Source organism: Schizophyllum commune, assembly GCF_000143185.2.
Source record: "Schizophyllum commune H4-8 unplaced genomic scaffold SCHCOscaffold_1, whole genome shotgun sequence".
Lineage (NCBI taxonomy): Eukaryota > Fungi > Basidiomycota > Agaricomycetes > Agaricales > Schizophyllaceae > Schizophyllum > Schizophyllum commune.
The window spans coordinates 2,634,371-2,653,848 of NW_026089538.1; the positions used below are offsets into that span (position 1 = coordinate 2,634,371).

The following is a 19,478-nucleotide window of genomic DNA, read 5'->3' on the forward strand; positions in this document are numbered from 1 at the left end:
TCAAGTCGTATTTTTACACTCGCGTGGGCACGAGAAACCGCGAAGACGATGCCAGTGTGCCACTCGAGTGTCAGCCGACGGCTTGTAAAATTTCTGAGCTGTCTGTTGTGGCATATATCGGGTGCACGGGGTCGCTCTCGAGCCATGCAATTGGCATACAGCCTTGGCGTCGGCATGGCCAAAAGGTCACCAGGCTTGCGATGTCCTGAAGATCCCTCCTCACCGTGGATCATTCCCCAAAATACCATCAAACGAGCGTAGACGATGTCCGCCACCTATGCTTGTGAAGGTCTAGCTTATAGTATTTTTGTCCGTCGAGCGTCATCTGCCGTTCATGAAAGACCTATCGCGTCAATTTATGCATCTTCAGTCGAACGCGTAGAGCATTGGCAACGCATACAACGTCTATACCTGTCCCGCACTTGAATGCTGTCCGTACGCGCAATTTCCGTCGTCTCAAACGCAGGCCCTGGGAAGGAAGGGGAGGTCAAGGAGCACCGCAAGCGTCAGAATCGTGAATGGTCGTACGGGTCGTTACATGTGAGGGTATAGCAGTTATAAGGAATCGAGAATGTCACAATCATCCTCGTTCTGGCAAACCTTTGTACGCCCAAGGTTCTTCGCCAACGGTCCTGTCGCGTTTCAGTTAGCCGTCTCCTCACATCCAAGCAATAATTTCCTTTACCTGTTAGCCCGTTCACGTAGTGGCACGAGATGTCGAAGACACAGTATTGGCGGTCGTCATCTTCGGGGTACTCCTGGTCCCCCCACGCGCCTTCCCAGAGCAGCCAGTGTGCGCCCTCCGCGTCTTGTGCTGAGCCGCCTGTACCTGCGCCGCCGGCTATGGTGAAGGTGGTGGTGTCGTTGTCGAACCCTGCCGGCGGCCGTCAGACGTGCATTGACAAGCCAGTGCACGAGCACTCACAGTAGCCTCGGTAATTCAGCGCAACATCCCAGAACGGGCCTTCGTCGGTGTCATCCGTGATGAGGCCTGTTCGACGTTAGCTTCACGCCTGGACAGCTTACATTGGCATACTCACTTCCCGCGAACGTATACTCCTGCGTGCCCGTAATCGCATAATTCGCATGCGTCCCATCCGCAACGTACACCTTCGGCCGCTTCCCCTCCTTCGCAATCGCATCGTACGTGTACGCATACCCACTGCTGTGCGCGGACAGATACACATGCGTCGGCTCCCCATCCACAAAGCGCACCATCGAGTGCTCCCAGTCGCCGACGTGGTTGCCAAAGACGATGCCAAATAGATCGTTGCCGTAGTCGAAGGAGTAGAAGTAGAAGTAGAAGACGTCTACGAAGCCGTCCTTCTGCACGGCGATGATGGTTGCAGGGGCCCCCGAGAGGCCGTCGGCGTCGGGCTTGTTGTCGATGGAGGTAAGCCAGGAGGGATTGGTCTCGACGTCGTCATTTGAGGTGAGGTATGCGTCGGTGGTCAGGGAGTTTAGGTCGGCTAGGGTGGTAGCATCGGCGATGGCGGTATAATTGACCTGCGATGGGTAAGATCAGCTACCTGGCTTGGCGCTTTGATTAGCAGCTGTACGTACCTCTGGAGTCGTATGCTCAAGGTGGGTCACCACATCCGAAGGGAAATAATGCTCCTTGCTATAAAGGACGGTATACGGCGCGTAGGTGAGGGCGTAGTCCGGGATCGCAGTTACCCTGGCTTGAAAGCACTTTGAAGGGTACCCCGAGACAAGATTTGCCAGGCAAGAAAGAGTGGTAGAAATGAGTGACGTGCGACGCGCCATATTGACGAGGACCCGAGGCCAACGACGAACAACGAGGGAAGGGCGAGAGGCCTAGGTGGGCGTAGCGGGAAATGGCGTGCGCAACGAGCCCCTCCCACCACACGCCGATATATATGCGGCTCGCACCTGCTCACCTCACCACCCCGAACGTGTGATCAGGAAGCATCCCACCGCGAACCCATGATTGCGACAACCGTGAAACGGGCCAAGTGGCAGCCCGTTCGCACAGCGCATGTGAAGATAAGATCGCTTGTGGTGATGTGGACCAGCGTTAGCCTTCCTTTGGGGAGGCTTCCGCATTCGACCGCGGGGGACCGCAGGCAGCACTTGGGCGCGACCGCACGGTGGGAGACTGCGTATCAGCGATCACATGCCGGGACCGGGGGATCTGTTAGTGGAAGACGTGGGTACAATGGATGAGCAGAAATGAACGTGCACTTCTAACTCACCTAGTACGTTCAAGGAAGAAGGGAGGGGGTAGCGTAAGTGGGGGTACGTTGAGTTCGAGGCCTCTCAGGTTCAGCCGTGCTTGAGGTACAATTCCCATGGCGCAAGCGTTATATCGGGGAGAGCGATTTGCGCTCGTATAGAGCATTCGCATATCTCTTCATGGCCGTCCAGGAGAAGTCGCTCATGAAGGCACGTTCCCCGCCAGGATCGCCGACCATTGCGCGGGCTTGCCCAGAGAGGCCTCAGGCTCGATCGATCGACGGAGGCGCCGGCGCTTATTAACCACGTGGAGGGCACTGGTCCTGTAGTCTGCTTTCTCCCCCCACCCACACTAGTCAGCACCACTCGAGCATCATGTCGGGACGCCAGGGAGGCAAGCTTAAGCCGTTGAAGGTGGGCGCACTGTGATCGCGTGGTGGACATCGCTCATCGTCTCTCTAGGCCCCCAAGAAGAGCAAGGCCGACCTTGATGAGGACGACAAGGCGTTCCTCGAGAAGAAGAAGGCCGAGCAGGCAGCGTTGAAGGAGGCGCAGGCTAAAGGTTCGTCTGATCTGCATTTCTTGGCCGATCTCTTGCTCACAGCCCTCCTGCAGCTGCGAAGGGTACGTGCGTGTTTGCGAGGTTGGCGGAATCCTCATCATGGTCTTCTAGGCGGCGCTCCTGGAGGCGGTATCAAGAAGTGAGATTCGCCTTCTATCACTCAACGCATCTGCTGAATTTTTGTCCCCCTTTCAGGTCCGGCAAGAAGTAAACTTGACCGCAATTTCAGCGTTAGTGGGTCTTGGGTCATGTAGCGTGCTTGGTAGCGGCGGATTGAGGCTGTTTGATTGTCTTGTTTGCTTGCTCTGGAATCTTCCCAACCCTATGCCATGTATAATTGGAAAGCAGTCGAAAGACAGGTCTCGTGCAGAATGCGTAGCAAGAGGTGGCGGGGACTCCGAAAGAAAAGGAAAGGCGGCCTTATTTGCATTTGTTTGATTGCCATATGCAACTTCGTTGTCGTAGCGCTTGGTGCCAACCTCGTCCTCCTCGTCTCCCGCGTTCACCTCGAGCTCTTTTCCCCGGCCACAGTCGCCGAGACGCATAATCCCCATGTTAGGCCCTCCGCACGGCCTCCAGCAGCAAAACCCGAACGGCCTGCAGAACCAGCAAAATCAGCAGGGCCAGGCGCAAGACCGGCAAGGCCTCCCGCTCCCGCCACCCCAGAATGGCCAAGACTTTACCCTGAGCAGCGTGCTGCACTTCCTGCAAACGGAATGGCGCAGATACGAGCGCGACCGAAATGAGTGGGAGATCGAACGCGCGGAGATGCGGGTGCGCAACATTCGCGTCCTTTTTCGCGTCGGAAAGCTAATGTCGCGTAGGCGCGTATAGCCCTGCTCGAGGGAGAGCGGCGTTCGTTCGAGAATGTGAAGCTCGACCTCATGCGGCGTATCAAGATGCTTGAATACGCACTAAGGATGGAACGGCAAGGGACATTCCGCTGCGCGTTCTGGCTGTATTATTCACCCCACGTCGCCAGGTCGAAGCAGCTGACGCAGCCTGCATCCGTTCCCCCGACAAAGCTTGCGCAAATCCAGGCTCAGACGGTGGGCAAGCCGGGCGATACAGAGCACAAGGAGGAGAGCAGCGGGAGCTCACCACGAAGCGAAGGCACGTCATTGGTCGCAGTACCCCACAGAGCGTGCTGACCATGCATGGCAGATTCTCCATTGCCAGACGCTCGATTGCCGAACGGCAACGCGGGCGGGTCAAATGCGCGCCCTGGGTCTTGGGGAGGTGTCCTCAACCCGACATGGGGCCCTAGTACCGCCTCGCTGTCCATCCAACCCTCCATGAGCATTGCATCAGGCTTGGGCAAGCCTCCGCCCGGGCGGGACCCGAAGAGCCGCGCTCGCAGTCGAGACTATCTCAAGCAGTATGTGTGACACGTGTTCCTTCGTTCACCAACTCATCCGCCCCGCCCGACAGATGCTTGCAGGAAATCACCTACCTCACCTCGCCGCAGGCCATGAACCCTCTTCCTAACCGCCCCCTCGTCAGCACCTCACTCGCCATGAACAATGGCCCGCCGTCTGCCTTCCCCATCAATTCTGGCCTCAACTCTAATGGTCCCAATACCGGGTCTAACAGCCCAGCGCAACAGCATCAGATCCCCGGAACCCTCACTCTTCCTAACGTTCCCATGGATGCGTACAACGGGCGTCCTCGCAAGGTCATGCCCGACGTCGCGTCCGGAAAAGAATTCCCGACAATGATTAACGGTATGAACGCTGGTGGCACCATTACTCTCAACACGGCGAACCAAGCGCTCATGAGTGGCCCATCGAGCGCACCAGCTTCGAGCGGGCCCCTTGAGAGACGGGATCCCATGGCAGCCGCTGGCATGCAGCAGCAGGGACAGCAGCAGCCTTCTGGACAGCAACAACAACAGCAGGAGGAGAGCGAAGGCGCGCAACAGGTCGAGTCCCGCCAGATTACTGCCATCTTCCGGCCCGACGACGCGGGCTCATGGAAGGAGCAATTAAAACAGGCTCACGACCGTAGTGTCAACGGTGGTGGGTGGCAGCACGAGGGCGAGGAAGAGGGCCCTGACCAGGAGGACGAGGATGGTGTCACGAGCGAGAGCGAAAGCTCCAACAAGAAGTGGCATCCCAGGCGCACTTTGAGGAGGTGAGAAATTCTTGAACCGGCGCGATAAGGCGAGGCTGAAGCAACAATTTTACAGTCACCTTGACACGGTTCGCGCTGTAGCATTCCACCCCACGGAGCTATGCCTAGCAACCGGTGGCGACGATTGCACGGTCAAGATCTGGCGTATGGATGTCTCCAGTCTCGCGACGGCCGCGTAAGCGCCATCACTGTCTTGGTATAACTGCAAATGCTGATTGTTCATGCTAGCGGTCGTCCCGCGGTCGAGGTCGAGCCCCAGTTGACCTTGCGAGGGCACAGTGCAGGCATCACGCGTCTCATACACTCGCCGTCCAAGGGCTTGCTGTACTCCGCGTCTCTCGACTCCTCTATCCGGATATGGGCGCTCCCATCGCCGCACCATACCACCTACGCCCCGTACGATGAGACGAGAGCCCGCGGCGAACTCATCGGCCACACCGACGCTGTCTGGGACCTCGCACTCGTGCGCGACGAGAGTACCTTGATTAGCTGCGGCGCTGAGGGCAGGGTGAAGGTCTGGGACGTTTCCGGGCCAAGTGGTGGTGGCGAGCTCCGCATGAGCTGGGGCTACAATGGTATCACGGAGGAGGATGACCAGCACGACAAGGAGTTGCTGGAGGAAGATGGTACCTTCCCTGGTGCGACGTCTGTGGAGGCGTTGAAGACGGACCTCAAGCGGGTCGCGGTCGCATACCAGAATGCGGTCGTGAAGATCTTCGACATCGCTACTGGCAAGGAAGTAGCGCGTCTGGCGAGCGACATCAGCTATGGTATGTGGACTCGTGAAAGGGTCGATGGTGTCGCTTAATACACTTCGCAGACGGTACGCCCGCCACGCAAGTCAACAGGATTGTGTCGCATCCAACCTCGCCGTTGCTCGTCACCGCGCACGAGGACAAGTTCATCCGCATATTCGACCTCACTACAGGTGAGCTCTTTCCTTCACACCCCATCTCCTCCCCCCTAACCTCTGTCCCAGGTCAATGTACGCACTCCATGCTCGCGCACCTCGACGGCGTTACCGCCCTGTCCATCGACGCCGCCGGGCTCTCCCTCGTCTCCGGCAGCCACGACTGCTCGATCCGTTTCTGGGATCTCCTGGGCACGCGCGAGTGCACCCAGGAGCTCACCGCCGCGCGCGAAAAGGGCCGCGAGGGCGTCCTCGATCTCGAGTTCCACCCGACCATGCCGGTCCTCGCCAGCGCGGGCGCCGACGGCCTCGTCAAGCTCTTCGCGTCCTCTACGTCGCCGTCGTAGAGGGTGGTGCGGATGTAGAGGATGATGGATAGCTGGGCTGAAGAGCACCCATGGTGCGATGGGCGACGAGGAACTGTGGATGACTGTTATGCTACTTGTCCCCATGATAATTCACGTACGCACAAGGGATACTTCGGATTACGCTTTGATTCTGAATGTTTATCTGTCTGTCTGCAAGTTGTTCATGACACATACACCATGCCATGCGCGACGGTCTGGCTGGCAGGCGTGCTCGTAACTTATAGGTGGCTTGTGCGAGGTGTTTGTATTCATTCTGCGTACACCGTTTTAATTGTGCATGATGTAAAACATGCGTGTCGTGTTCGACATGACCAGCGTACAGGATAATGCGGTGCGTCGTAACATACGTGAGGCATAACGATATCGTGAGGGTGGAAAAGCAATGAGACGATAACGATGCTATGGCTACAACAATGGAGGATGGACAATGAGGGTGGAGAGATGACTATGATACAGTGTTGGTACGGAGATTGGGAAACTTCAATGATCAATGAGATGCAGGTAACAGGAGTCAGGGGATCAATGTCCTTATATTTCTGCAGGAATGTCAGCGCCACTTTCCATCCCAGCAACCCACCAAACACAACGCACCTATACGCATACCCTGCTCAGCGGCAATAATCTCCGCCCCAAGGCCCTCCTTCTTCACCAGCTGGCGAACCTGACTCGCGATGACCTCGTGTATCGGCCGGTCGTACGCGCCCTCCAGGTCCGCCTTGCAGTGCGTGATATACACGCGCAGGCCCTTAAGCGCGCCCAGCCGGTCCTCGCGCTCGATTGGGTTCGTCTTCTTCTTTTTGCGCAGGGGGCGGAGGCGGCTGATGCTAGATGTGCGGCTATGGCCGGAGGTACGGGACGTGTCGCTCAAGTTGGACGTGCTGCCCCCCTCTCGCCGGGCTTTCACGACCTCCGTGGCGAGTGCGACGAGCTCCTGCGTGAGGTGCTCAGGGCTGAGGTGCCCGAAGAGCATGTTGTTCGGTCGGCCGGATGGATACGAGCATTCGATGAAGATGGCGGAGAGCGTCTTGGCCCTTATTAAGGGAGCAGCATACCGCCAGACGTCGATCGTGCGCGGCGTTTTGGCGAGCGAGTCGGGCTCGACGTCGCCGAAGAATAGAAATTCACGGCCAGAGGGATCGTGCCGGATGGAGAAAGCAGACGACTCGTATGCGCCGGAGTCGTTGCTGCCGTGGTTGAGCCTGAAAGAGCGGACGGAGACGTCTTTGTGTATGGTCTTCCGTTGTGTGCTGGGATTGAGTCTGATGGGCTATGAGCAGGGTGGCAGAAGAAAGGGGGGTGGCAACGCACGGCGAATACAGGTACTTGTAGACATCGTCGTCCTCGTCCGCCGACGCCAAATTCGGCCACACTCTATCTGAGAATACAGTCTTCAGATCGCCCAGAGTCTCCTCCGCTGCATAAAGGCGCTTCCTCGGTCCCGTAAGCGAGCCGGCCGATAGCACGAGGCTGCTAACATGGTCTAAATGGCCATGCGAGATAAGGAAGCATCTGTCGCGTGCGCGCCTTGAGCACGGCGCCTACAACGATCGAGAGTGGGGGGAACGCACCGTACGTGGGAGTAGATCTCCGTGGCGGTGTAGCGCCTGCGCGCGTCGAAAAGCTTCGGGTTGCGCGTGAGGATCTGCTGCAGCGCGCCCATTCCCGAGCCTGGTGATAGGCGTCAGCAGTTGCGATGGCATCGCGGGTATAGGGTGCGCACCTCCTTCTATGCCGATGATCCCATCTGTCCAGGCAGCGGTGGCAGGCTTGATGAGGTAGCTATTGGCACCAATCAGACAGGTGAGGGACTCGGTGTGGACGGCGGCGCACCTGCTCAGGTTGGTCTCGTCGCATCCCCCGCCACTTCCGACGACGACCATGTCGAATGTATGCATGGGTGGGCGATTCGTTCGAGGGGTAGGGGCCGCAGGCTTGTCGGATAGCCCGAATATGCGCGGGACGGTGGCTAGCCAACTTGCCACCTTGGATGTCCAGGGGACACGCTTCTCGTCGCTCGTTGAGCAGAACAGTTTGGCGGTTGTGATGGCGTATGGAAACGAGGGATAAGAAAGTAAGAACTTGACGACTCCCGTTGGAGACGGTGGGAGTCAGGAGTAAGGTGCGGGCGACGGAGCCGGTCAGATTACTTATAAAATGCAGAGCGCGCTATGCACGGGGCCGCGGGTCATCGACCCGACAATTGCAAGTCCCGGTCAGAGTACGTACAAGGGCACATCCAAAACGAGACACAAAGACCAGGGGGCTGAGACGGTCTGTGCGCTCGCAAATGAACCGCCACCTTGTCGGCCGTATTCGCGGCGACCCCACCGCAGCGCCGATGCCCGAACCCTCCGTCTCAGCGGTGCGCGCCTCTCTGGGACACCCGCATATTTCTTTCACGGGTCCCAGCGCTGTACCCGTCTCCCCCTGCCACCCGAACCTATTTTCGCTCACGCAAGGGCGCAGGGGGACCGATTTCTTGCCTCAACCCCCCTGCAAAGTTCTCTCTCTCACCCCCACGAACGCTTTGGGATGCAAAGTATCGTTTGCGGCTTCTGGCCTGCTTCTTTCCATTCATTGCATTCATCGTTCTCAAAGAGGCAAGAAGGATCACTGAGCGGGGATACGATGTTATTGTTATCCGGCGTGGCCTATGGTGCGCAAGTAATTTCGGCTGGAAGCACCACGTAAAGCATTCCTGTCTTCTCATCGGATAAGAAGAATCGATGGGTGCTAGAGACAATAAGCAAGGTAGACGGCGAAAGGTGAGAGTAAACGAGGAGGAGGCGACGAAGTTCAACCAGATTTGTCCCCGATCTTTGATGTGCCCACGTGGGTGATTTGATTCCAGATAATCATATCGTGGGCTGCCACCTGCCAGAGTTCAACGTTCAACCGCTCTGGCGCATGGCTGCAGTGACTCGACCACCATCTGCGGGCTCTCTCGCGAGGTCCTTGGATCTGTCGCCACTCGACAGTCTATTATCATCAACCACTTACTCAGCCTCCCTTTGTCGTCCTACCTGGCTTACCAAGAAACCCAAGGTTTCCACATATATACGCAGGGCCACGCACTGGTTGCTGGTGCTTGCTTCCTTCTTGACTTGCGCCACTACAGTATCTGGATTGTCATATCCCTCTGTCGCCCTAGCGAATCAATCGCCGTTGATTATGGCTTCCGATAACGCTACGCCTCAACCTACCCTCTCCACGACTTGGGATGTTAGCTGCACCAATTTCTCTTCCAATGGAAGGCCTCTCAACATCTGCAGGTACTCGGACCTTTCCCGATACACGCCCGCGAGCAACATCTACTATCCCCCTCTTTCCCTCTTGACCGTGAGTATGGCCCTCCCTTGCATACAAGTTCTGTCTTCGATGTCACCAACACCAGTGAGGAATGAACCATGCGTGGATCCCGATGCGATTTACCCTTCCTCATACGCCGATAATGGCACTATTTCATGGTCAACTACAACCTTGTCAGCCGACGGCTCCCTCAAGGTCTCCTTCCCCAATATCAGGTATGATCTCTTAAGTGACTACCGCCTAAATGACCATTGATCACACGCATCGCAGATGGCAAGCTCTCCGCGCGACCGAAGGCTGGGCAGCCCTGCAGCACCACGCCCTCCTACACGGCACCCTTACAGTGCCTGAGGACGCGACGCACCATCGCCTGCTCGTGAGCCTCATCCAAGGTGCCTACTTCACTATTCTACCGCGCGGCAGATTGGGCCTCGAACCGCAGTGGTACGCGGGCAATATCTACGATCTTTCGGCGTCGCAGCCGCAGAGCGTGCCCATCGAGCCGGGCGAATACGATATCTGGGTTGCGGGGGATTACGAGGTCAGCTTTTTAGTCTCTTCTTTCTCCCTGAGAACCAAACCCTGATTGAACCCGCCACGACAGATCCGTCTATTCGGCGACCCAGGCGACGGCGTTCCGATCCAAAGCCTGCGCCTCACAGTCGAGCTCGAGTCCATCGCCGAGCCGTCCGTCCAGGCCGTGCCAACTCACCATGTCTACCCCGACTTCCTGGATGGGCTCGCTTTTGGAGAGGCCATCGGGTTTGGCGTGCGGAGCATCGCTGGTTGGTGGTCTGTCGCAGACGTCGCGCTCAAAACCTCTGTCTCGGTCAGTCGCCTTCATCAATATCGCTGCCTCTTCCGCCCACTGACTATCTATCTGATTTCGCAGGGTCTCTCCCTCACCCTCGTCCTCCCGAACGCGACCCTAGCCCCGTCGCAAACCCGCATCATCCCCATCCGCCTCTCGCAAACCGAGCCTCTACCCACAGACGTCCAGTCCCTTGACATCTCGCTCACTTTGCAGAAAGAAGAACCCATCGAGGGCCGCCACTTGCAGTCCGCCCACGATCGAGAGCTATATGGCCCTCTCACCGCAGAGACGGTGACCCTCTCATTCAGCATTCCAATCACGAAAACTGGAAAGTACATCAAGGGCACCTACCTCTACTCTGGCACGATGCCTACCGCGTTCTACGCCATTCCGCCTGCGTCAAGTGACCTGGCGTTGCAGGGGCCGGTATTGCTGGCTTTGCGTGCGTATGCTCTCGCTTCAGTACTTAATTGTGGTTTTGCTGACAATCTACCCTATCAGATGGCGCCGGCGTCGACATCTTCAGCACTACATTTTGGCAAGATGCGCTCCCGCGGGTCGAAAAGCACTGGACCGTCGTACCGAGCGGGCGCACGTCGTGGGTGCGTTTCCCTTGTTTGTTCCTTTTGTCCCCATTCAAATCTTTCTTTCTTCTTTCCTTCATATTCTTTGTACCCTCCTTTGACTCCGTTCGTTTTCTTCGCCTTTATCTGTGCTGACGCCTATAACCTCTTAGGGCCTCGACTGGCACGGCTCCTCCGCCCTCGATGCCTGGCGGTCCTTTGACGCGCTCGTCGATATCGTCAAGGCGCGCAATATTGCCGTGCGCACGAACCCTATTGCCGTGGATGCGAAGCCTAAGGCTCTACTGGTCGGACATTCCAACGGCGGGCAAGGCGCCTGGTACCTCGCCTCCCGATTCCCAGACCGCGTAATAGGTGTCGTCGCGGCGGCGGCGTATATCAAGAGCCAGGCGTACGTGAGTTTGGGGATGGGGAGGTGAGTGGGGGCTCGTCGTTTCTTTTGTGAGACACGGTTTTCGCCTGCCAGTGGTCACGACAATGTAGCACGGCATAAAAATACTGCACAGGGCAAAAGTGTTGGAACAAATTGCTGACCACCACCGCAGAGGCGCTCACTACGCGGACCCGGCTCTGAATGGCATTCTGGACGCGTCGTTCGCAGCGGACGACAACGACCTATTCCTCACCAATCTGGCCGATATACCGATTTATGCGATTCATGGGTGCGTAATGAGTCCCGCATAACCGCTATATCTTTCGCTAACTTTGCGATATGTAACCCGTCCAGCGGCGCAGACGAGAACGTCCCCGTCTGGCACACGCGCGAGCTCGTCAGCACGCTCAAGACGCTCAATCCGAAGGCGGATGTCACGTACGTGTGCTATACCTCTACTCCTGTCTCCCTCCCAATCCACGAGTGATCTAGTCGCTGATGTATTGACTATCCAGCTACCGCGAAGACCCCGGTCAGCCCCATTGGTACGATGGTATATTCGACGAGCGCGTCGACGCTTTCATCGATCGCGTCTTGTCCTCTCCAACTGCCTTGGCAGCACCTGCATCGCCTTACTCCAAGGCCATCGAGCGCTTCACCCTCACCGTCGCCAGCCCCACGGAGAGCGGCACGCTGCATGGGTGGGCGGTCGAGGAGCTCGCAGTGCCGGGACGCCTGGCGAAGCTGAGTGTGGCACGCACGATTCCTGGGCGGGTGGATGTGAAGACACAGAACGTTGCTGCTTTCACCGTGGATAAGGATGTGTTTGAGCACTTGCGCGAGGTCACGATCAATGGGAAGGAAGTCGAGCTCAGGGGACTTGCCAAGGGTACGATGCGAGCCAGGTTTTCGTTCAAAAACAAAGAATGGGTGGTAACGGTGAGCCGCGCTTCCTTGATCTGGTGTTGGTGTACCATACGTTTCTTACCATTCGTGCTCTCAGGACCAAGACGACGAACACCACCCTCGGCAGCCTCTCCGTGCCCAGTCCATCCTCTCCACCGCGCACGGCCCCATCAAGGTCTCCGTACCCTCTCTCGCTCCCGACAGCCCCGAACTCTCCCTCGCCCTCCGCATCGTGCATGACCTGGACACCTACCATAAACTGGATGCGGAAATTATCGAAGGCCGCCCGAACGACCGAAGCAGCCTCGTCGCCATCCAGGTCGGCAAACCGAGTGACGCCTACTGCAGGCTTCTTGAGGACGACAGTGCGGTTCTGTTGCCGAGGGCCGATGGGGTGTGCTTCCGCGGCAAGAAGGAGCATCGCGTACATAAACCGGGGACGGGCGTGATAGCCTTGGACCCGAACGTGGTCGACGGTCGGACGAAGATTTACCTCTACGCAGCGGATGTCGCTGGATTGGAGCGGCTGGGGCGTCTCTTTCCCATTCGTACCGGGGTGAAAGTCCCAGGGTGGATGGTTGTCGGGCCAGAGATGGATACGAAGAGCTCGGGTGGTATTCTGGGAGCTGGGTAAGAACACCGCGTCCTCTCTTCTACTTCTACTGAGGGCTTTGCAGATTCTTTGGAACAGGAGGAGAGTGGAATGTGGGCATGTCTTGGTTCTCCGAGTAGATATAGGTTGTAAAGTCGAACATTCACGTGTATGTCATGCCCGCAGTTGTGGGTCCAGCTGATGGGCGAAACGAGCGTCGATCGTAATGGGGTGTTACGTAGGGTGATTTAGTGCCGGGGCGCCTGTTGACTGGGCCGGCGTCGGGCGAGGGCCTGTAAGCGGTGCTCGTTGCTGGCTTGTTTCCGACGGTCGTGTCGCGCGCCATTGTTTTATTCTTCATTGTACTTTGCTCACTCTGCTATCACGACTGCATGACGACCAGTGTCCGACCTTACGCCTTCCTGCTTCTTCTGGTCTGCTCAGCACGCGCAGCCCCTCTTCTCAATAAGCGTGATGGCTCTACGCTTTCTGGCGGGCAGATAGCGGTGCGCCACTCCCAGCCCTTATCGCGTGCTCTTAAGCTCACTCTCTTCTGATAAAGGGCATCGCGGTGGGAGTAGCCTCCGCCGGCATCCTTACCATCGCCCTAATGGGTTGGCTCGTCTACTACAAGCGTTTCCGGGCGCGGACCCGCAGCACAAGTACTCGGCCTGCGGATGCGAATACGTCGACGTGGAGCCTCAGTGCTCTCCTTAGCACCCGCCCCCCAACGCACAACAGCTCGACGCCAGCTGTGCGGGAGCTGACTGCAGAGCAGCTCATGGGTACCCAGCCGACGACTACGAATTCAGGCCCACCACCAGCCGCAGCCAACAGGAGAAATCGCAGGCCTCGTCGTACACCGTCCCAAATGTCGACGACTTCATTGCCAGCGTACAACAAGGAGCCAGGCGAGGAGGAGGTCGTGGTCTATCGGTGGGTGGCGCCATCAATCGTCAGAGCTTTCTCAGCAAGCTGACATCTGCCAGTGGTACGGAGGACATGGAAGACAATTCTATCCCTCCCACGACTGTGGTCATTCCGCCCGTTAGTGAAGATGGAACGGAAGACTCGCGCGCAGGCCCCTCTGGGTCCTCGCACGACCACCACTATCCTCCCCACCCCGACTCGCCACACGACATGCCCCTCCTGCACGGTGACGAATCTAATGACGCACGACGTACTTCTCACGACAATAACACGCATACTGTCAATGCCTCCGATGGAGATCGCACTCAGGACACGGACCCCGACGCTGAACATGGCGACACGCAGACGAGCGCGCTCGCTAACTCGTCGCCGGCTCAGGATCCCCGTGGCGCGGCACCAGCGTACGAAGTGGCTGATCCCAGCACGGCAGCGAATGGCGCAACCATCTCCCCGTCAGACCCGGCCGCACCGCCCGCTGACACCCAGCAGACGACACGGAACCGGCGCTCGATCCGGGGTTTCCGCAACCTATTCCAGACGCGCCTCGGCGGGGGCACGCAGAATCCGAATGCGCCGCCAGTCCCGGAGGAGGCTTCAGGCCACAACCGCGGGCTCTCCGTCGCGTCCGCTGCCACCAGCCGCTCGTCGGCGAGCCACGCTCGCGGCCACCGCCCGAGCGGGTCGCTATTCTCCCTCAACGCCTTCCACCGCACGAATTCGCGGCTGTCGACGTCCGAGTCGTACAACCCCGAGCACGGGAATGCGTCGGTGATCTCGCTCAACTCTATCGGGCTCCCGCTCTCGCATACGGTCACGCGCACGTCGTTCGTGTACCCGCGGTCGGGTATGCCAACGCCCGAGCAGGTGAAGCTCATCTCGTCGCGCGAGAGCCTCGGCAGGTTTGGCGTGCCGTTCGGCGACGAGGCTGTGCGCTTTGCGAGCACGAGTCGCGTCGATCTGCTCGCGGAAGCCCCGCCAGACTTTGATGAGTCTGAACGTGCACACAGCAGGCAGCGTAGCCATAGTAGCGCAGGAATCGAGGAAGACATCGAGGAAGCGGACGAGTCGCAACATATCGATGGTGCACACTCTCGTCGTCCCTCTGCCGCCTATGACGGACTCCCGGCGGAGTCATCGTCCGCGCCGCCTGCTTTGTCTCCCCTTGCCACTATGGTGACCCAGGAACCTGCGACTGAGTCCCCAGTCGACATTGCGGTTGTGGCTCCAGCGCACAAGGGTACATCTGAGTCGGTACCCCTCTCCGCCGTCAAGGAGTCGAACGAAGTTCCATCGCCTACGAGGGAAGAAACGAGCGAAGAGATTCCGCCTCCAACACCTACGAAGGATGAGCCTATCCAGGCTGACACGGCCTCTGCTGCACCTCCTTCCGCCTCCACCAATACCACCGAACCCCGCCCCGCCTCCCCCCTCGCCAACACCGACTTCGGCCCCCCACCACCCCTGGGCCCGCCAAACTCCACCCGCGGCCGCAAAGGCCCACCCTCGGCCTTCCGCCCCGCCCTCCACGCCGACCCGCCCCGCGCCGAGTCGCGCGCGAGCACCATGACCGTGCAGACCTTCCAGACCGCGAACGACGGGGAGGACACGGACGTGTACTTCTCCGACTTTGGCGACGAGGAGTTTGGGGCGAGCAGGGGCGGGACGCCGACTGGCACCGGCATCGGTGGACGGGGCACGCCGACGGGGACCGGTACTGGCGGGCGCGCTACGTCGAACGGGCGGGGCACGCCTACGAATGGGCGCCACACGCCGACGGGCAAGCGCATGAGCGTCGCCAGCCATCGCTCGGGGCTGGGGCATGCGCTCGAGGGGACGGATGCGACGATTGTGCCCGGGCGCATATCGGCGGTCGGCGCGTAGGTTAGACTCTGACACGGACACCCTTCTCATTTTCCTCCCTTCATGGTCCAACGGCATCCATCATATATGGCTCTTCTTTTCACGACACGCACGTAGCTCTCGCTCATCGCCCCGGCGCTCGGACCCGTGGTCTCTACTCCTGGCTCAGCCTCCTTGACTTGGGCTAACAGGGGGTAGTCACGATCCATGCGCGGGCGTTGTGCGTGAGCTGCCTACGCTTCCCGCATCTCACGGGTGTACCACTACGCGCATACTGGGCTTCAGGCTACTCTCCGGAAAAGGACTCCATACTACACATCTACAGTAAATCTGTTCCGCGACTCTACTGACCATAGACTACCTTGCACAGCCGCTTGCTTACTGATGCTGATGGCTGAAATACAGTGATTAGACCCTATAAGCGAATGCCCGATCTCGTAGTCTCCGCTGAACAGCTTTTGAACAGACACAAAAAAGACTGCACCAAATACGAGCGTTTGTAGATTGCTCTTGTAGTCATAACGCATATCTGAACATTAGATGTGCTAAAACAAACACAGACAAACATTGACATGTAATCCTCTTCCATCCGAGTGAGATGAGCCTATGCATAATGTACACCGAACCGTGCAAAGCAGTCGTGGGTCGAAGCCTCTAGCTGACCATGGGACATCTCGAGTCCATCGAGTCGGAAGCCCTTTGTCGGGCGTTAGGCCCTCTATCGTACCATGGGCAACATCTGTGCCGCCTGCGAGTCGAAGAAATGCTGTTGGTGAGTTCGGCATCTTAGCGGGTGCGCGAGGACATACCCTGGTTCGTTGTTGGTTCAAGAAGCCGCTGAGCGGTGCTCGCGAAGACTGCCCGCCCAGGTGAGCGCGTACGATCTGCATTCCCAGTACGTGCTGGGCGCTGATCATGAGCTCCTGTTCTTTCCTGTAGGTAGTCTGGATGTTGAGAAGCTTGCGCTGTGGAGGCGTGAGTTGTTGTTCAGTGAACTGTTGTCTGGATACTACCTTGTGCTGCGCCACCTCGTCCTCGAGGACCTTGATCTGAGAACGGAAACTTGACTCTGCTTCCGGGGAGAAGCCCTTGGGGGACAGTCAGCACTTCAATGCGTAGATGAGGGAAGGTACATACGGATGAGGATGCTCCCTTCGCATGCTCCTCCTTGAAGAGCTTGTCTTGCGATTTGATGAACTAGGTACCAGGTCAATACTTGCCCAAGTTCCGAAAGGAGATCACATACAGCGCGAGCCTTGAGCAGCTTGTCCTGCGCAGTCTTGTACGAGTCCTTCAGGTTCGCGTTCTCCTCGTGCAAGGCAATCATCTGCTGCTTGACATCCTCTGGGAGATCCTTGCCCGAGATGACAGCGCGCATATCCCTGAAATGCTCGTCAGCGGAACCGCTCATACGACCCTTGATGAAAGCCACTCACGCAAAGTCCCTCTCGCGCTGCAGCATCTTCTCTCTCTGCGAGATGCCCTCGCCTTGCAAGCTGATCTTCTCCAACAAAAGCGCGTTGACCTGCTCGAGCTGCATGCGGTTCTTGTCTGCGAGCTCTTTGTTGTGATTCTTGAGCTTCTCGAGCTCGCCCTCCAGAGCTTGCTTGTCCTCGTTGACGGACTCGCGCAGCGTCGCAAGGATGTCGAGCTGGTCCTTGTTGACAAGGTTCACTGTGTGATGTCAGTTAGGTGGCATAGATGCAGGTGGGAAGAACGCACAATCAGACTTCGCGATGGTCAACTCCTTCGCTTGGGTGTCAAACTTGACTTCAAGCTCGGCGTGCTCCTTGCGCAGAGCCTCGAGCTGATCGACTACCTCGTTGAGACGTTGCCGCAAAGCGATCGCTGCCTCCGCGCTGCCACCGGATCAGCACCATGTTCAGGACAACAGAGCTGCAGCACTCACCCATCGCCCATGGACTTCCCACTGCGGATCTCCTCCAGGTCTCGCTGCAGCATCAGCTTCTCCCGGTGCGCTGCCAGGTAGTCTTGTTCGTAACGGCCCTTCATCCGGTTCGCGTCCTCTAGCAAGTTCTCCAGCACCAACACTCGACTGGCATCGCTCTCATTCTTCCGCACAGACTCGAGCTCGCGCTTCAGCTTCTTGACCTGCAGCTTCAGATCCGTCATGGTCGTGCCCGTGATGGCGTCGTCGAGCTCGCCACCGAGACCCTGGTCCACATCGTCCAGTTCCTCTTCCTCGTCAGCCCTCTCAAGGTGCGGCTGAAGCTCTTCAGAAACAGACGCCCCTGGCAGCGCGACGGCTGGCCCAGCTGCAGCGTCAGAGACTTTCCGCTTGGCAACAGGCCGGTGTGACTGCAGTTCGAGCTCCCGCACGCGCTCCTGGTACAGCTCAAGCGTTTCCGAATCCTTCGCGCGCTCCTCAGTCGCAATCTTCAACTTCGTCCGCGTCTGCTCGAGCTCAAACCGAAGGGATTCAATCTCTTGCGTGCGCTGCGACGCCTTCCCCTCCAGGTCCGCGATCTGGTTCTTGTACGACTCCATGAGCGGCTTGAAGCCCGCGACCTTGCGGTACTCCTCTTCTAGCGACGCGTTCTTGTCGACGAGGTCCGCGTTCTGCTTCTCGAGTGCCTTGACGTGCTGCCGGAGGTCGGCGCCCTCCTGCAGCTTCTTCTTGTACTTCTCCATGACGTTCTCCGTCTTCTGCAGCCGGTCTGCCGCATGGCGGTACCTAATGGTCCCTCAGTTCCCTTCATCTCTACCATACAAACAAAACACTCACTCATCAAGCTGATCCTTCAACTTCTCCGCCGCGTCGGCCTTCGCCTGCAGCTCCTCCACCTTGCGCGCGAGGTCGCCATTGACCTGCTGCTGCTTGTCCAATTCGTGCTCCGCTGCCGCATAGTTATCCTCACTCTTCTGCCTGCACGCTCCTTCATATAAGGTAGACCCACACGCACGGCAGACCGCAGACTTACAGTTCTGAACGCAGCCTGTCGAGCTCCGCACGCAGCATCACGTCCCCCTTGTCGTTCTTGCGGTACTCGGCTTCGCGGTCGGCCTGCCGGACGCGAGCGAGGGCGTCTGCCTTCTCCGCTTGGGCGTCGTCGAGCTGCGTCTGAAGCTCGCGCTGGTCTTCGAGGAGCTTTTGGTAGGCAGCTTGCAGGGAGTCCTTCTCAGCGAGGATCTGGCTCTTCTCGGATTGGATGCGATAGTAATGGTCGTCTCTGCGAGGGTGTCAGAGTTAAATAACTCCCACCATGGATCAGCACTCACTCTGTCATCTCCCCCGTTTCCTGCGGGTCCACGCCCTCGCCCAGCTTCTTGATGACCTACAATGCACGTATAAGTACTTCATCTCAAGTGAACGTCATTGACCACGCACACTCTCAATCGCGCGCATCAAGTTATGCTGGTCCGACTCGTTCAGCGCCTGGATCTTCGCAATGAATTCCTTATTCCGCTCGCACTGCACGCCAATCGCGATCGCCATACGACACAGAATCAGCGTATCCGTCGTGCTGTAGTCCTTCGCGACGCCCTGCAGATTCGGCGCCTCGAGGTTCTTCGTCGGCTTGTGCAGCACGTCCGTGAAGTACTGCGTCATGAGCTTGTACAGGCTCTTCAGCGCCGTGAAGCGCAGGACCCAGTTGTCCTGCGCCCCCGTTTGTGAGGTGCGCTTCTGGAAGTAGGTTTCATCGCTGTATGGTGGAGAGTAGGGTGAGTGAGGAGTATGTTAATCGCGACTCGCATACGCACACCGCGGAGAGCACCTCGAAGAGCACGGCGCCATCGGAGAGGTCGGAGATGCTGGTCACCGGCCTCGAGAGCTCAAAGCTGGCGAAGAAGTGGAAGAAGGCATCAATCTCCTTCTGCTCGTCGCGGGGAGCCATGAAGGCGGGATCCAAAACGCGACCTGAGAACGGCGACCGCAACGAGGACGAGCGCGTCGCGACCGCCCCGGTTACGTAAGCCCT

At 58.3% G+C, this 19,478-nt stretch overlaps 6 protein-coding genes across 6 annotated transcripts; 3 read left to right on the forward strand and 3 right to left on the reverse strand.

Annotated features, from left to right (window-relative positions):
- Positions 1 to 269: 269 nt before the first annotated feature.
- On the reverse strand, positions 270 to 1,977 carry SCHCODRAFT_02607041 (uncharacterized protein). The gene is made up of 5 exons (XM_003034996.2): positions 1,564 to 1,977; positions 1,041 to 1,506; positions 926 to 991; positions 686 to 874; positions 270 to 632 (listed from the first exon to the last, which is right to left on the reverse strand). The coding sequence occupies exons 1-5, from the start codon at positions 1,765 to 1,767 to the stop codon at positions 556 to 558; spliced, it is 1,002 nt and encodes a 333-aa protein (XP_003035042.1). The 5' UTR covers positions 1,768 to 1,977; the 3' UTR covers positions 270 to 555.
- A 93-nt stretch (positions 1,978 to 2,070) lies between these two features.
- On the forward strand, positions 2,071 to 6,482 carry SCHCODRAFT_02607045 (uncharacterized protein). Its single transcript, XM_003035821.2, has 15 exons — positions 2,071 to 2,170; positions 2,221 to 2,259; positions 2,423 to 2,610; positions 2,659 to 2,758; positions 2,812 to 2,820; positions 2,870 to 2,897; positions 2,954 to 3,532; positions 3,583 to 3,686; positions 3,741 to 3,871; positions 3,923 to 4,136; positions 4,190 to 4,891; positions 4,947 to 5,066; positions 5,120 to 5,661; positions 5,712 to 5,819; positions 5,871 to 6,482. Exons 7-15 carry the CDS (start codon positions 3,311 to 3,313, stop codon positions 6,146 to 6,148), a joined length of 2,421 nt encoding a protein of 806 aa, XP_003035867.1. The 5' UTR covers positions 2,071 to 2,170; positions 2,221 to 2,259; positions 2,423 to 2,610; positions 2,659 to 2,758; positions 2,812 to 2,820; positions 2,870 to 2,897; positions 2,954 to 3,310; the 3' UTR covers positions 6,149 to 6,482.
- Positions 6,483 to 6,542: 60 nt separating this feature from the next.
- On the reverse strand, positions 6,543 to 8,308 carry SCHCODRAFT_02607053 (cyclic-AMP phosphodiesterase). Its single transcript, XM_003034995.3, has 6 exons — positions 8,000 to 8,308; positions 7,890 to 7,948; positions 7,738 to 7,837; positions 7,478 to 7,678; positions 6,761 to 7,428; positions 6,543 to 6,705 (listed from the first exon to the last, which is right to left on the reverse strand). Exons 1-6 carry the CDS (start codon positions 8,047 to 8,049, stop codon positions 6,698 to 6,700), a joined length of 1,086 nt encoding a protein of 361 aa, XP_003035041.2. The 5' UTR covers positions 8,050 to 8,308; the 3' UTR covers positions 6,543 to 6,697.
- A 606-nt stretch (positions 8,309 to 8,914) lies between these two features.
- Positions 8,915 to 12,978, forward strand: SCHCODRAFT_02607057 (alpha/beta-hydrolase). The gene is made up of 13 exons (XM_050344246.1): positions 8,915 to 9,391; positions 9,442 to 9,508; positions 9,564 to 9,693; positions 9,749 to 10,019; positions 10,083 to 10,307; positions 10,371 to 10,734; positions 10,794 to 10,894; positions 11,029 to 11,291; positions 11,422 to 11,538; positions 11,604 to 11,687; positions 11,765 to 12,188; positions 12,253 to 12,785; positions 12,833 to 12,978. Exons 1-13 carry the CDS (start codon positions 9,341 to 9,343, stop codon positions 12,885 to 12,887), a joined length of 2,685 nt encoding a protein of 894 aa, XP_050202970.1. The 5' UTR covers positions 8,915 to 9,340; the 3' UTR covers positions 12,888 to 12,978.
- A 379-nt stretch (positions 12,979 to 13,357) lies between these two features.
- On the forward strand, positions 13,358 to 15,558 carry SCHCODRAFT_02482848 (uncharacterized protein; the record flags this gene model as incomplete). The annotated part of the gene is made up of 2 exons (XM_050342820.1): positions 13,358 to 13,683; positions 13,737 to 15,558. 2 exons carry the CDS (start codon positions 13,358 to 13,360, stop codon positions 15,556 to 15,558), a joined length of 2,148 nt encoding a protein of 715 aa, XP_050202971.1.
- A 633-nt stretch (positions 15,559 to 16,191) lies between these two features.
- SCHCODRAFT_014196 (uncharacterized protein) lies at positions 16,192 to 19,394 on the reverse strand (the record flags this gene model as incomplete). Its single annotated transcript, XM_050341495.1, is given in 13 exon segments — positions 16,192 to 16,255; positions 16,396 to 16,502; positions 16,551 to 16,625; positions 16,675 to 16,734; positions 16,784 to 16,919; positions 16,974 to 17,211; positions 17,260 to 17,396; positions 17,447 to 18,232; positions 18,284 to 18,424; positions 18,480 to 18,728; positions 18,871 to 18,875; positions 18,887 to 19,202; positions 19,261 to 19,394. The coding sequence occupies 13 exon segments, from the start codon at positions 19,392 to 19,394 to the stop codon at positions 16,192 to 16,194; spliced, it is 2,448 nt and encodes an 815-aa protein (XP_050202972.1).
- Positions 19,395 to 19,478: the final 84 nt, after the last annotated feature.